The sequence below is a fragment of the Ursus americanus genome, chromosome 5, assembly GCF_024610735.1.
Source record: "Ursus americanus isolate L20-20 chromosome 5, mUrsAme1.1.p, whole genome shotgun sequence".
In the NCBI taxonomy this organism is placed as follows: Eukaryota; Metazoa; Chordata; class Mammalia; order Carnivora; family Ursidae; genus Ursus; species Ursus americanus.
Window position 1 is genome coordinate 40238744 of NC_142131.1, and position 15077 is coordinate 40253820.

The window sequence follows — 15077 nt, forward strand, 5'->3', positions numbered from 1 at the left end:
AAATACAAAAGAATCAAATTTCTGTGTTCTGCCAGTTCTACCCATTATGGTTTTAGGGCATTTAAAGCAGGAATATAGGAACCACAAAGTTTGTCAGGCCGCTTTCCTAATATGTACTAATATTTACAAACCTCACTTTCACACTGGGATGCAGCTGGCCTCTGCCACCCAGGTTGAGGCAGAACCATTTCCAGGGCTATCTTCAGCTTTTTTTGTTTGTTTGTTTTTCCAGAAGGTCTAAGACCAATCCAGCTGAGCCTACATGGCCATTTAATTTAAACAAAAATGAGATGACAGTACACATGAATAACTAGTTATTATTAGCATACTCTAGAATGCTTTTTCTTATTCCAGATAAAAGTATATCATTTCCACTAAGCATTGGATGTATAGTAATTTTAGGCATCAGAAACCAGGCAGAAATGCAATCCTATAAATAAAATAAAACTACTATGGAAAAAAATTCCATTTCTATTATTTTAATTCAGTAATTTTAATGGCCTATGCTTACAGATGTAGGTAAAGAGCTTTGCCAAATCCCCCTGGTGACTTTGCACATATCTCTATAGGCCACAAAGGCAAAGGCTTGAACCTCAACTAACAGGACTATCAGCAGAACATATTACAATCCTCCTGGAAAACAAGAGATGGAAAGCTTGTAAGGAACTGCTACAAGACGATCTCCTGCTCATCTCCTCACCTCCCAGGTTCTGATGAGATATAAAGTTTTCTGACCCATCTCCCTCAAATGAGAGCTGCAGAAAATAAAACCACTTAGTTATGGTCTAGAAGTGGCTCCTTAGCAATGGGGCATCCCACAATTTGCACCTGAGTCATTCAGCCCATATTGCTTTGGTCATTCTTTTTGGTATGTGGAACAAAAATCACAGTGACTTGGTACCTATATGCCTAATTTCTTTTATCTGTCCAAAATAAGTAATAAACTGTCAGAATCTAAAAGTCCTCCTGTCTTCACCAACTGATCAGTCAGAGCTCTGGCCCTCCCTTACCTTGTGCATATGCTTGAAACAGGTACAATGACTACTTATTAAGTAAACTCAGCATATTCTCAAATACACATAGAATATTTTACAGAGTAAAAGCAAATTATTTAATCTTAATGTTTCATGATAGCCAAAATATAGTAGTGATAATTAGCTCAATACCATATTACAGCAAGCAGCAATATCATAAAAAGTTTAGGCTCTAAAATTGGTTATCATTCCAGGAAACAATGCTACAAGAGAAGCAAATACTCAATCTAATCAGAAGGGATATAATCTGAAGAAAAAAAAAACACTTCAAAAAATGTGTAAGCTTTACTTAGAACTATAGTGAACTTCAATATTTTTCTTAGTAAATCAAGTCCTTTCTGAGAATACGAAGCTAAAACATATGTCTAGAATTGGAAAATCCATCATCTTAATTTTTATTACACTTACTGGTAAATGTAGGTTAGAGCATTCTATACTTTTCCAAACATATAAATCATCAAACTATTTGTCTGCCAGAATAAAGTGAAAGAAAAGAAAGAGATTTAGAGGCAGAGAAGGAGTAGTAATGGTACATAAGACCTAAAAGCAAAGTTTCAAACTAAAGTAAATTTCTTATTGCAGCAAATATTTCAACAAAATAAACTGAAGTCTACAGCTCTGGCCATAATTTTTAACCCATTTTATACGTATGTACTAAATAAAATCTAAGGGGCCATGCCCCAATTTCAAACAAGAACAGAAAACTATTACACTCTAAAGCAGTCTCTTGCTTACAAATTACTTTCTAGCCCTCCTTCGCATCTCCTCCTTAAAACTATTTGCTTCAGGGGCACGTGGAAGGCTCAGTCGGTTAAGCCTCTGCCTTTGGTTCAGGTCATGATCTCAGGGTCCTGGGATTGAGTCCCGCATCAGACTCCCTGCTCAGTGGGGAGCCTGCTTCTCCCTCTCCCTCTGCTGTTCCCCCTGCTTGTTCTTGTACCTTCATGCTCTGTGTCAAATAAACAAAATCTTTTCTAAAAATTATTTAAAAAATTTTAAAAACTACTTGTTTCACATAACTTTTATATATAGATTTCATTTAAAATGTTCAGAAGGATGGTCTATATAATTTTTTTTTTACTAGTGTTATTTGAAGTCCCTTGAACTCTTGTAAAAGGGATTTTCAAGAAACAAGTGATGAACATGAACGGGAATATGCAGTAATGGTAATTACGATAAAATTAACAAAGTTACAACAGAATAAGAGTAAACATTTATTGAACCTACTCTGCACTAAGCAGTGCTCTCAGCTTACCTTTATCACCTGATTTAACCATCACAATCTAAAAAGTAGACAGTCCCATTTCACAATAAGGAAACTGAGGTACAGAAAGGCTAAGTAACTTGCCCAAGAGCAAAGAGTGTAATTAGTCAGACGAAGAGACAGGACTGAAATCAAGGAAGGTGCTCAGAGCTTACATTTTTAACCTCTATGTTCTAATGCCTCTCAATATGGTATGTAGCAATTAACTACATAGTAATTTGGTAAAAAAAAAACAAACATTAGTTGTATAAATTCTGTTTAAACTTTTTAATACCAAAATACAAAGTAGATACTATCCTATACATTCAGAATCAATATAGTAAATCCTGTTCTCCAAAAGTTATGTAACAATTCAATAATGGTAGAATTTTCTTTTCATAACAACGAAAAGGAAAACTGCCCCACACTCGCCGAGATCAATAATGCTAATATGGATGCAACTGAATCAGAATCTCACCTAACAAATTCTTCCATAAGTCTCACCCTCCTTGGTACAACACTCAACAGAAAAACATAAATTTTTGTTCTAGTATTTACATGCAGCACCTATGCAAGACAGCTAATATAAATTGAACGTTGTTCATATATAAATGTATAATCTTTGTATGTATATAAAATTTGGAGCAAGTCCCATTCATTAATCCTAAGAGTCATAGTGCCTTTCATCTAATTCTCAACGTACTCCTCTAGCACTACATGCCAGACTCAATAAAGAAAACTATGGTAACCATCCCCTAGTTCCTTAATTAAAAAGTAAGATTAGATTTGAGAAAAAAAGCTGACCAAATGGAATCTGACACCAGCCGAAGAAAAAAAAACTTGTAAGGGATAATCCACCATCCTCAATCACCAGCATAACGTAACTGAACTCAAGAGGTTCTTCGCTCACTTGGGGTGCATCAAATACAACACAACCCAAGAAAGTGCTGAAAGCAAAGAACTTTGTATCATCTGTCACAAAGAAGGAGACAGCTCTCAAAGCACTCTCTCCCGGAGAGGTTAGTACGTACGAGAAGCCTTTATTCGATGTACCAGGAGGCAGGAGCAGGGAGCTCACATAAGCACTCTGGTTCAGCTGGGCTTGCTAGTGCATTTGTCCTATGTTCAAAAACTGGCAGAAAACTCTCCCCACAGGCGGAGTTATAATGAACTAGAGGTAACTTCAGGACAACTCAGGGAGACTTCTGCGTAGGCCCTCACTTCTAATCCAGCTCAAACTGGCTCACATAAGGGGCTATCAGGGGAGATACACAAGCAAGGGGCTCTCAAGTGAAACGTGTAGTTTGGGCCTCTCCTTGGCTAGAACTGTTGGTTCTGCAAAACAAAATACGTTCTTTCCCTGCTTTTGTCCCTTCCCCTCCTCCCTTCCTGATAGCTTTTGGCGGTGTTATTTGAGCCCTCTTCCGTGAGTAACTTCCTGTTGCATTCTAGCTAACAAAAACATGTCAGATGTATTTTCAAGGCATTTTACAATAACATCAGCAAAATGGCAAAACTACTTTAACTGTTATAATTTTTTCAGGCACGATTCTGTTACCAGGAGAATATCCCTTTACAGAGTTCCATCACCTGCATATGCACAATGTAAATTACAGTATGCATACCCAACATAAAATCCTCCCCACTCACTCCCAACACAAAAAACAAAATATACCACAGAACATCTGTGAACACTGTATCAAAGGTTCTTACTGTCACAAAAGTGAACAAAAGGAAGTTTTTCATTACGGTGGAATCAAAGTCATTACAATAAAATTCCAATTTGCTCCATAAAATCATCCTCTTTTCCTTTTATCATTTCACTCTAAAAAATGTGTAAGAAAGTTCCATAATTCAGATAATCAAAGGTCCTATCCATTCTACCTTAAGCAACTTTCAGTAATTTTTGAAATTGTTATCCCCATTTCTAACAGAAAAATATAATCATGCCATAACATTTACAGATATTAAGGGCAAAGTTAGATTTTTATTTTTTAAAGATTTTATTTATTTATGTGACAGAGACAGCCAGCGAGAGAGGGAACACAGCAGGGGAGTGGGAGAGGAAGAAGCAGGCTCCCAGCGGAGGAGCCCGATGTGGGGCTCAATCCCGTAACGCCAGGATCACGCTTAACGACTGCGCTACCCAGCCGCCCCCAAAGTTAGATCTTTATCTATTAATTCTTCCCGCTTCCTAGCCCTGAAAATTAATAGTATGAAACTAGCACTTTAATTAGTCATATAAATATGAAAAGCACCTAAGCAGCTTGGCACACAGCAGGTACTGCTGAATGAAGGCATACAGCATTTAAGACAAAAATCAAGAAAGAGCTGGTAGTATGATGGAAGAAATTTTTAACTGACATTCTCCTTTGTCTCATTCCAGTTCTGGAGCTAAGCACCTAGTCAAGGACATTAAGCATCTATCAAAGCTCTAATTCAAGATTCTTTTTAGCTAGCCTACAAAAAAAAGGCCTCTACCCAAATAGAGATGGTTGGAATAAAGAATTAGCAATGGTACAACCCTTTCAGCCCAACGGGAAAAGAAGACAGATAATGAAGGAAGAAACTACAGGAATTTGGGAAGAGGCACTGCCAACTACCCTATGTAATCAAGCCCTGCACAAGCTTCTGCCTGCTCCAGAAAACACTGCCCGATGTATGCTTACAGAAGGCTCAGCTGGAAAAGGGAAAATAACGAAGCAAGTACGCAAAATAAAAATATTTCTTCTACATTTTCTTCTAGAAAATGTGGAGGGAGAAGAGAGACAATTCAGGGAGACAATATGAAAATAAGCTATTTAATGAAACATTTTAGGTACTGGTTCACAAAAACCAGAAATACTTCTATTTTCTTTTTCTAAACCAGAAGAAACACTGCCACCCACTGACTGCTGAGTGACTTTAACAGGTAAGTACAAAGACTTTGCTCCTTGAATGTCAAAAGGAAACCATTACAGGAAGTTCTATTTCTTTTAGCATTTAAAATATTCTTATACTTTTTTAGCCTCCAGATCATGGTTCTCACAATTTTCTCCTAAGAAACATTACCACTGAAAAACTTTTAAACCAAAGTCTTGTAATGCATCACCAACAGTGGGGCACAAAATATTACCCATAATCTATAGTTGTCAAACCTGCTTAACCTCAATCTCATCAACAAGGCATATAATCAAGAGATGTAGAATGTTACAAAATCCTCTAAGACAAGTCAGCCAATTCTTCACCAAGTGGCATGAAAAAAAAAAAAAAGAGGAAGAAAATGAATACTATTCTAAATTAAAAGACACTTAAAAAACTTGACCAAATGTACCCACCTTATTCATTTTTCTGGCTCAAACAAATCACTTGTTAAAGTATGTATGAAAACAATGTAGAAAATTTGCTCAAAGTATTAAAGGGTTCTAAATCACTATTTTTATTTTTCTTAGGTTTGATAAAAGGTAAATGATTATAAACAAAATAAGTATCCTTTTACAGATGAATACTCAAGTATTTAGTAATAAAATATCATTAAATCTTTGAACTGCTTTAAAATACCTTAGGAAGAAAAAGTGAAAAAACAAAAATTGCAAAATGTTAACTGCCAAATCTAGGTGATGGGTATATGGCAGTTTCTATTTTTCACTTGCCTTCTATATGTTTAAAAAATTTTAAAACAAGAAAAAATTTTCAAAATAAATTTTAAAAATGCCTGTATGTTCTTAATGACAAAAAAGGTAGTTATTCTGGTGGTAATCAGTTTTTGCTTCAATACAAGGCTTAAATATAAATTTGCTTCCAATGAACCATGTATATATCAAATCAACAAAACGTGTCAGGACAGAAGTTCTTGTGGGTACAAGATCGATCTCAAAAACAATTTCCAATCAAACTGCCAAAGTCTCTCAACTGGTATTTATGTATTTTCACTGCAGGACATTCCTAAAGACCGGGAGCATCTGTTACCTACATATCTCTTAGCAAACCCTCATTTTCATTTTGTTCTCAAACCTGCCACTGGTACAGCTCAAGCCCAGGAGGGTCACTGTGGCCCATCTTACAGATCCCTAAAGTCCTCTAATCCTAGCACAGCCAGGATTAGAGGGTTCTGTCACTGGTGTCTAAATGATGCTCTCGTGTATACAAAGAACCACAATTCGTGAAGGGGAAGGAAAAGGTGAAACTACCCGTCTTCCCACTTGGGACCGCATCTTTGTTCACAGCTGTGACTGAAGTATCCAATACAGTGACCGGCACAGGAGGAACACAGTATTTGTCAGGTGGATAGAACAAACAACACTCCTTCCAACCAACTTACAGAGATTGTAGCGATACATTTTTTGAGTTTTTATTCTCCTTTTTCCGAGTCCGTTTTCCTAGGACCCAGGTAATAGTTTGTATACTACAGAAAAGATAAGCGCCATGCTCTACTAAAAACCTCTTCTGTTCAGTGCACAGCTCCTTTTTTTTTTGGCTCAAGCTAGTCCCAATGAGTCGCTCTCCTCCCTTAAAAGTTCCCACCAAAAGGGGCGCCTGGGTGGCTCAGTCGTTAAGCGTCTGCCTTCGGCTCAGGGCGTGGTCCCGGCGTGATGGGATCGAGCCCCACATCAGGCTCTTCCGCTATGAGCCTGCTTCTTCCTCTCCCACTTCCCCTGCTTGTGTTCCCTCTCTCGCTGGCTGTCTCTATTTCTGTCAAATAAATAAATAAAATCTTTAAAAAAAAAAAAGTTCCCACCAAAAGGTTCTTCTTTCCCTCCTACTAATAAAAGCCTAAACACACATATACACGCTCAAATCCCCACACAGGCTCATAGCAGAAATGATCCTTTATAAATCTGAAGCCATCCTTTAAATAATGTGTTTTTAAAAAGCCAATATAAAATTTGGCAGAGCAAGAGACAAGGTCTAGAATCAACATGGTATTTAGTGAGGCAATTAGAATCACCCAAACAAAACTGAAAACAAGCTATTTCACCTATTTAATGATTTGCTTAGAAACACACATTTACGATGTGCCTGGGTGACTCAGTCGGTTAAGTGTTGGCCTTCGGCTCAGGTCATTCCACACGTCCTAGAATCAAGTGTGAAAGTCTCTGCTACGAGGCTGAGCGATCTTACACTAACCAAATTATCTCAAAGTAGCAGTGTGGTTCCATTTTGTTAGCTTATTTGGAAAACATACTAATTCATCAAGAAGACTATTCTCAAGTGTGACTGACCTCTGAATAACATGAGGGTTAGGGGCAGCCCCCACCTCCACACGCAGTTAACAATTTGTGAATAACTTCTGACTCCCCCAAAACCTAATTACAAACGGCCTATTGTTGACCAGAAGCCTTCCTGGTAACATAAACAGTCGATTAACACATGTTCTTTATATGTCATATGTATTATATACTGTATTCTTACAATAAATTAAGTTATAAAAAAGAGACTGTTACTACAAAAATAATAAAAATACATTTACAGAACGGTATGTAAAAAATTCTGTGTATAAGTGGACCTGTGCAGTTCAACCCGAGCTGTGTGAGGGTCAACTGTATTGTAACATGGTTTTACCTTGCCTCAGTTTTCTTTTAGCCCTATCATGCAAACACCACACACGCTGTTCACAGTGGGAATTTACTCATCATCAACCCTTCAGTTTTTAAAATTTTTAAGTTTTAGCCTTAACAGTTAACATCAATATTTTATATTCAGGTTTCTGTGAAAAGCATAGTTTTATTAAAAAACAAATCTGTTTCTGTGTCAAATCAAGCTCAATTTTGCGATTGCAAACAATTTTCTCTCAACTGCTGATTCTGTAATACATCACCCCTCAAAAGAACATAATTTATTTTAATGAGAAAGAAAAACAGGATATAGAAATTGTACTTTGCCAGAAGAACTAGCTCAACTATGACTTTACGTTTTTTTATGTGGGAAACTAATTTAGTACGTGAAGACCATCTTAGCATCATGGTAAAAATATTTTTAAAAGAACTTTCTTACACTTCAGATTACCACAATAATAGGGGCTACTTTATTAACTAACAAAACTGCTTTTTATAATGATGTCTTCCTACATATACTACCTTCAATTCAACTACACATCTCATACCCCACCAAACCCATCAGACATGACTGTATTTCCCTCTATTCTATGCTCCATGTTTCCAGGTTCAGCTACTCCAATCCATATTGAAAGGTGCTAAGCTGAATTTTTTTCCAGGTATCTTAAGTTTTACATATCCTCCCAAAACTGCTCTTTTATACTATGCCACTTTAAAATCTAGAAGGTGTCTAAGAACAAGTCTCCTTTTCTATTCATTCATTTAACAGTTACTTAGCACCACCCACTTCTATGCATTCTTCTGGGCTTGACGATAAGACTATACCAATAAAGGCTACAATTTTTCTCTCATGAAACTCATAGAGTAGTGGATCTCGGAAAGATAAGTCAACAATTCTAAGTCAGCACTATGGAATAAATACTATGCCTGAAGGACGTACAAGATGCTAGAAAGATCTATATTTTACAGTGTGCAGAGAGGAAACAGCCTCCTCATACTACAGGAAAACTGACCAAGAAAGCTGAAGGGCTCACAAAGCCAACTCAAATAAGCTACCAAGAGTACAGCCTCTGATTAGATACGATTCATAAAAACTGCTTAGGCTAAATATAAATTATACCTGAAAACTAAAGCAACACATTAGGAGAGTACAACTTGAGAAAGCTGAACTATGAACTCAGACTTCTAGGGAAGGGTACTCTTTCATAAAATAATTGCAACCCTCAACCTTCTAGACATTTGACTTGGGAAAAGAGCCAATATAAAAGTAAGTGGAAGAGTGTAAGAAGGAGATAAAGTCAAGCGAAATCAGCAAGAAATTCACAGAAAGTCCTGAGAGACTAAACAGTCCATTTCTTAAACCCTAGTTGAATATCGAGCAAAAGCAACAAGGATTTGAAAAGCAACCTTCAACAAAAAATAAAATTCTCTTACACTCAACATCGTTGGCCTAATATTTGCTATTTAAACCAACTGGGTTCAAGGTAGAGAACCTAATGTGATTCTGGCTTAAGCTTTGGTATATATGAGAATTACCTGGGAAGCCTGTTAGAAATGCAGATTCCCAAATTATATCCTCAAAGTGAGGATGACAAAGGCAAACAAGAACACTGTTAAAAATACTTCGAGACTCACCAGTGTTACGTGGTACAGTCCAAAACATTAGGTTGAATAATATGGAAATCATTATTTTAATAAGGTGAAAATAATCAAATACAAAAATGTCAAAGCAAGTGAATGAAAAAAGCAAAGTCTTTTCAACAAATGGTGCTAAAACACCCAATAAAGTACTCTCACCCACCAGTTATGTCAGACTCCTTCCCTACATCTGCCCTACATGCATCAGTTACCCAGGAATGTCCATTTTAACTGTCTGTATTGCAACTCTATCCTTCGTAAATGTTCTTTTTATCACAGCTTCTTTTTCCATCTGAACCTCAAAAGCCTCAAAACAGTCTCTGCCTTCAGACCATTCTCTACCAACCAATCCCTGCTTACTGGCAACTACGCAATCTTACTTATTATATCACTATCCAGTTTAAAATCTTTCAGAAGTTATCTATTATTCTGAAGCTTTTCAGTCCACTGCAAAGAACTCAAAGTCTTTGATTAAAATATTTAGAGGGGTAAAACAACAGATATTTTATGCCAGTAGCAGTTTTCCTTATCAAATTTAACTATGTAAAATCACTTACATCATAAAACAGTTTCCTATCAGCAGCCAGACGTTTGGAAGCCAGAGTCTTGGTAACATGATAGAAGGTAAGTAATGCTCTGTGCTGTCGAAGATCATCTTGGACTTTCACAGATTCTATAAGAGTGGGAATCAGTTCAGGCCACTGTCTAGGACAGTCCAATCGAGCAACTTTGGCAATCAGCACTGCGATCTGAGTTGCAATCTAAAGGGGAAAAAAAAATTAATCATCAGAAGTACACATATGCAATCAAATCAACAGATAAGGAATGCATTCACAGTTGAAAATTACCTTTTGGCTAGTTAGACATTTGACAAAAGTGAATAAAATTTCACTGAAAACTGCTTACTGAAGACAGTGATTCACAAAGTATTGTCTATGAATCCTCTGAAGAGAGGACAGGACTAAGAACTTTCCAAGGGTCTGCGAGATCTTCCCTTTCCCTCATTCATCAATGTGAAGCTAGATTTTCTTCATGTAACTTCTCCCAAAATAATATATTCCAACAGAGTAAATGAAGCAAATATCAAAATCCAGATGTCTTCTTTTAGATAGCCAGACACTGTGGCTATATACAAAAAGCACAACACAGCTACTCTTCTCACTAAATATTTGGGGAAAGAGCTATGGTTCATTTTTTAAAATTCTATTAACAATTAATGGCTTTATTATTTTCAATTACTATTTTTTTAAAGATTTTATTTATTTATTTATTTGACAGAGATAGAGACAGCCAGCAAGAGAGGGAACACAAGCAGGGGGAGTGGGAGAGGAAGAAGCAGGCTCATAGCAGAGGAGCCTGACGTGGGGCTTGATCCCATAACGCCGGGATCACGCCCTGAGCCGAAGGCAGACGCTTAACCACTGTGCCACCCAGGCGCCCCTCAATTACTATTTTTAAGTTTGTTTTAATTGTTAACACAGTAAATATCAAAGATAGAATACTTTTTAAATATTCAAATTAAAGTAATTAAGTGTAATAAATAGTATCTTGTAAAAATCTAAGAATTTTTGTAACCATAAGCAAAACTTGTTCTTTTAAGAAAAATCTTGCTCTACAGGAAAGAAAAAAATTGAACTGTGTACTCTATTATCTAATCCCGAGTACACAGTGAGAACTGAAAATGTGATGGATGAAGGAAATAGAGAAGACATCCTGTAGTTTAAAAAAATAGTTATTTATGAATAACATAAACCATTAAAATTAATTTCTAAGACTATAAGTAATAGAGAGACTTGCTTCCAATAGTGTGTATCTTAAAATGACTTCTGAATTTTAAAATAATAGCGAAATACAACCAAAATTCTTAACAGCTCAAACTGAATCCCAGAACTTAAAACCCATAAGCCACACAAATGGACATTATAAAATTTCATTTTTAATGCCAAAAAACAAAATTAGTTAGGGAAAGAAGTAAAAAGTAAGTCAAGAGAAAGAATATTTAGCATTCGTTTTCTCACTAACCTGGTTTACTGGTTCATTGAAGTTGGTGATTAGCCCTGCACGCAAAGTAGATTTCTCCTCCTCTGAGAGAGCACTGTAAAAATATTTATTTATTATGCAAAAGAATGCTACCTAACAATAAACATGGGTAAACACGGTTTTGAATTTTAACAATAAAAAGCCTTTCAAACAAGGGGTTCTGATTAATTCTGGTAAATAAACAGAATTATTTCCATTACTTATAATACTGGCATATCAAGTAATTCATAAAGCCTAAAACTCCTTCACAACTGAATAAATATGAAGCACAAAACAGTAAACAGTAGGAAACAAGAAAAATCCAGAGTAAGAAATGTGATATTTTGACATGTGCTTTTATTGATACAAAAACAGTTGCCTTAAAAAAAAATCAATGGTTGTTAAAAGAAATGTGTATGAGTATGTATTAGTCTTCCACTGACTTCTTTTATAAAATCTGAGTAAGGTTATCCTACGGAGGATCAGGAATCAGAGGATATCTGGGATGAAAGACTTCTTAGAAATCCACTAGTTTAAAATCTAGGACCTTAAGAATGTGCAAAGCATGTGCAATGTGACAAGCATCTTTATTTAAGCCTTCTAGACTTCTCAACTGTGAGAGAATACAATTCTACTGTTCTAAGCTACCCAGTATCTGGTAGTTAGTGATGGCAGACCTAAAAAACTAATGCAGCATCGAAAAACAATGTAGGCAGCCAGGACTTGAGAGAAAGGGGTCTTAGAAAGAAGGGAAGGGAACTGCTGAACCAGTACATTTCCCCCTCGAGGTATCTGCCCACAAGAAATCAAGGTGACAGCAGCAGCTACAAGAGTAATAAGCAAGAAAGAGATTTCACCAGGTCTCAGGGCTGGAAGGACAAAAACTGAAGCTCAGGGCCAACCAACAAGGCAAGACTTTGGTAAATACCCAAAGCTTGCAGCTGAAACTCCAAGAAGGCTAAAAATTGGGATTAAGAGTAAACCAGAAAGAGACCACCCACAACTAAACCAAGGCTCAAGTCATATTCTTTTTGCTTGCCTGGAAAAATTGAAATTCTCCCTGGTAAAAAAAAAAACAAAAACAAAAAAGCCTCTCCAATTTTCCCTAAACAATGTTTAGCATTGAGTCAAAACTTATCAGGCACAATACAAACCAGATAAAAATGGTTAAAATCAAAACACGAATAGAAACAGGAGATATACACATTGTAGTTATCAAAATCACACTTTAAAAAATTATGGTTATGTTCAAGAAAATAGATGAAAACTATAGTATTTCACCACAGAGGTGGAATTCATTTTTTAAAAAATACCAAAGGGAAATCCTAGAACTGATTTAAGAAAAAAAAAAAAAAAAGGCAAAATGTAGGTAATGAACTTGAAAAAACGTCAGCAGAAAATATCCAGATTAAAATATAATTAAAAAAATAGACGTCTAGGAGGACCTGGCTGGCTCAGTCAGTAGAACATATGACTCTTCATCTCTGGGTCATGCGTTCAAGCCCCACAATGGGTGTAGAACTTACTTTAAAAAAAAGGGTGGGGGGGAGAAAAAGAAAGAAGAGAGGGAAAGAAAGGGACAGAAAAAATGGACTTCTAGTTTCAAGGCTGTCCACTGACAGATGTGCATCAAAAAAATACTAAAGGCAATTCTTTGGCAGAAAACAAATGGATCCAGATGGAAACCCAATACCAATGAAAGAAATGAAGAACTCTATAAAGAAATTTAAAGGAACACTCCTACTGGCTTCTCAAGGGAAGATGGCAGAGCAGGAGGATCCTAAGCTTACCTTCCCGTGCATACAACTAAGTAACACCCACATCTGTGTAAGTAACACAGAACACGACCCAAAGACCGGCAGAACAGACTCTCCACAGCTAAATGTAGAGAACAGGCAATACTCAAGAGGGTAGGAAGGGCCAAGACACGGTTAGGAGCAAAACGGACCTGCAAGACTGTTCAAGGGAAGGAGGGATGAGACTGGTGCAGAGAGGGAAGAGGAGCAAACCGCCATACCAGGCACCCCAGGCATGGGAGACACACACAGGGAGGACCAATCCCTATAACTTTTGGCTTTGAAAACCAATGAGGCCTAAGGATCACTGGGGCTTACCACCTGGAACATTAAAAATCAGTGGGCCGGGCCCTGGGAAAGCTGGGAAGATGGGAGTCCCTGCCCTTAAAGACAAAGCACGACAAACAGCCCTGTTGAGATACAGCATAGAAGCAGCAGTTTGGAAAACATCTACAGTGCATGGGAAAGAGATTTTTGTTTACTCATCACAGAGCCTGTGCTGGAGAGGCAGGGAACTTTGGGAGACTTCTCTGAAAACAAAAGAGCTGACAGGTGCCATTCCCCTCTCAACCCCAGCCTAGATAAGCAGACAAATGGCTGGAACCAGTCAGCACCAACACTCCCCACCTAGCCTGCTAACAGCATGCCCCACACTCATATTGACCTATCTTGCCCCTCCAAAATGCACTTGGCTGAAGCCCATCCAAAGCAATGCCACAATCCTAGCAGTGGGCAAGCAGTCCCAAAAGGGCCCAGAACTACTCCAGATGGACTCCCACCACTGAAAGTGAAAGGATGGAGAAAGCTCTATCATACAAATGGATGTCAAAAGAAAGCCAGAGTAGCAATACTTTTATCAGACAAAATAAACTTTAAAACAAAAAATGAACCAAGAGACAAAGAAGGACACTATATAATAATAAAGGGGACAATCAAACAAGACATATAACAATTGCAAATATTTATGCACCCAACATACAAGCACCTAAATACATAGAAGTTAGTAACAAACATAAAGGAACTAATAGGTAATAATACAGTAGTAAGGGACTTTAATATCCCATTTACATCAACGGATAAACCATCTTAACAGAACATCAGCAAGGAAACAATGGCTTTGAATGACACACTGGAACAGAAGGATTTAACAGATATACTCAGAACATTCTATCTTAAAACGAGAATATGGGGCACCTGGGTGGCTCAGTTGGTTAAGTGTCTGCCTTTGGCTCAGGTCACGATACCAGAGTCCTGGGATCGAGACCCACATCGGGCTCCCTGCTCTACAAGGAGCCTGCTTCTCCCTCTGCCACTCCCCCTGCTCTCTCACTCTCACTCTCAAATAAATAAATAATCTTTAAAACAAGAGAATACACATTCTTTTCAAGTGCACACGGACATTCTCCAGAATAGATCACATATTAGTCCACAAAACAAACCTCAACAAATTCAAGAAGACTGCAATCATACCTATTATCTGAACATAATGATACGAAACTAGAAGTCAATCACAAGAAAAAATCTGTAAAAACCATGGAGGTTTTCATGGAGGTTAAATAACATAGTACTGAATAATGAATGACTCAACCCGGAAATAGAAGAAGAAATAAAGTACATGGAAACAAATGAAAATGAAAACATGATGGTCCAAAACCTCTGGGATACAGCAAAAGTGGTTCTAAGAGTGAAGTTTATAGCAATACACATCTACCTCAAGAAGCAAGAAAAATCTCAGATAAACAACTTAACCTTAAACCTAAAGGAGCTAGAAAAAGAACACGCAAAACCTAAAACTAGCAGAAAGAAGGAAATG

The 15077-nt window shown here is 37.2% G+C and overlaps 1 protein-coding gene across 1 annotated transcript in view; it reads right to left on the bottom strand.

Annotated features, from left to right (window-relative positions):
• IPO11 (importin 11) overlaps positions 1 to 15077 on the bottom strand; it is a 210218-nt gene that overhangs the window by 146271 nt on the left and 48870 nt on the right. Inside the window, exons 4-5 of the mRNA XM_087862132.1 lie at positions 11472 to 11544; positions 10007 to 10210 (exon numbers count right to left, since the gene is read on the bottom strand). Of these exons, the coding sequence (XP_087718258.1) occupies positions 10007 to 10210; positions 11472 to 11544 (277 nt within the window). The remainder of the gene's footprint in view (positions 1 to 10006; positions 10211 to 11471; positions 11545 to 15077) is intronic.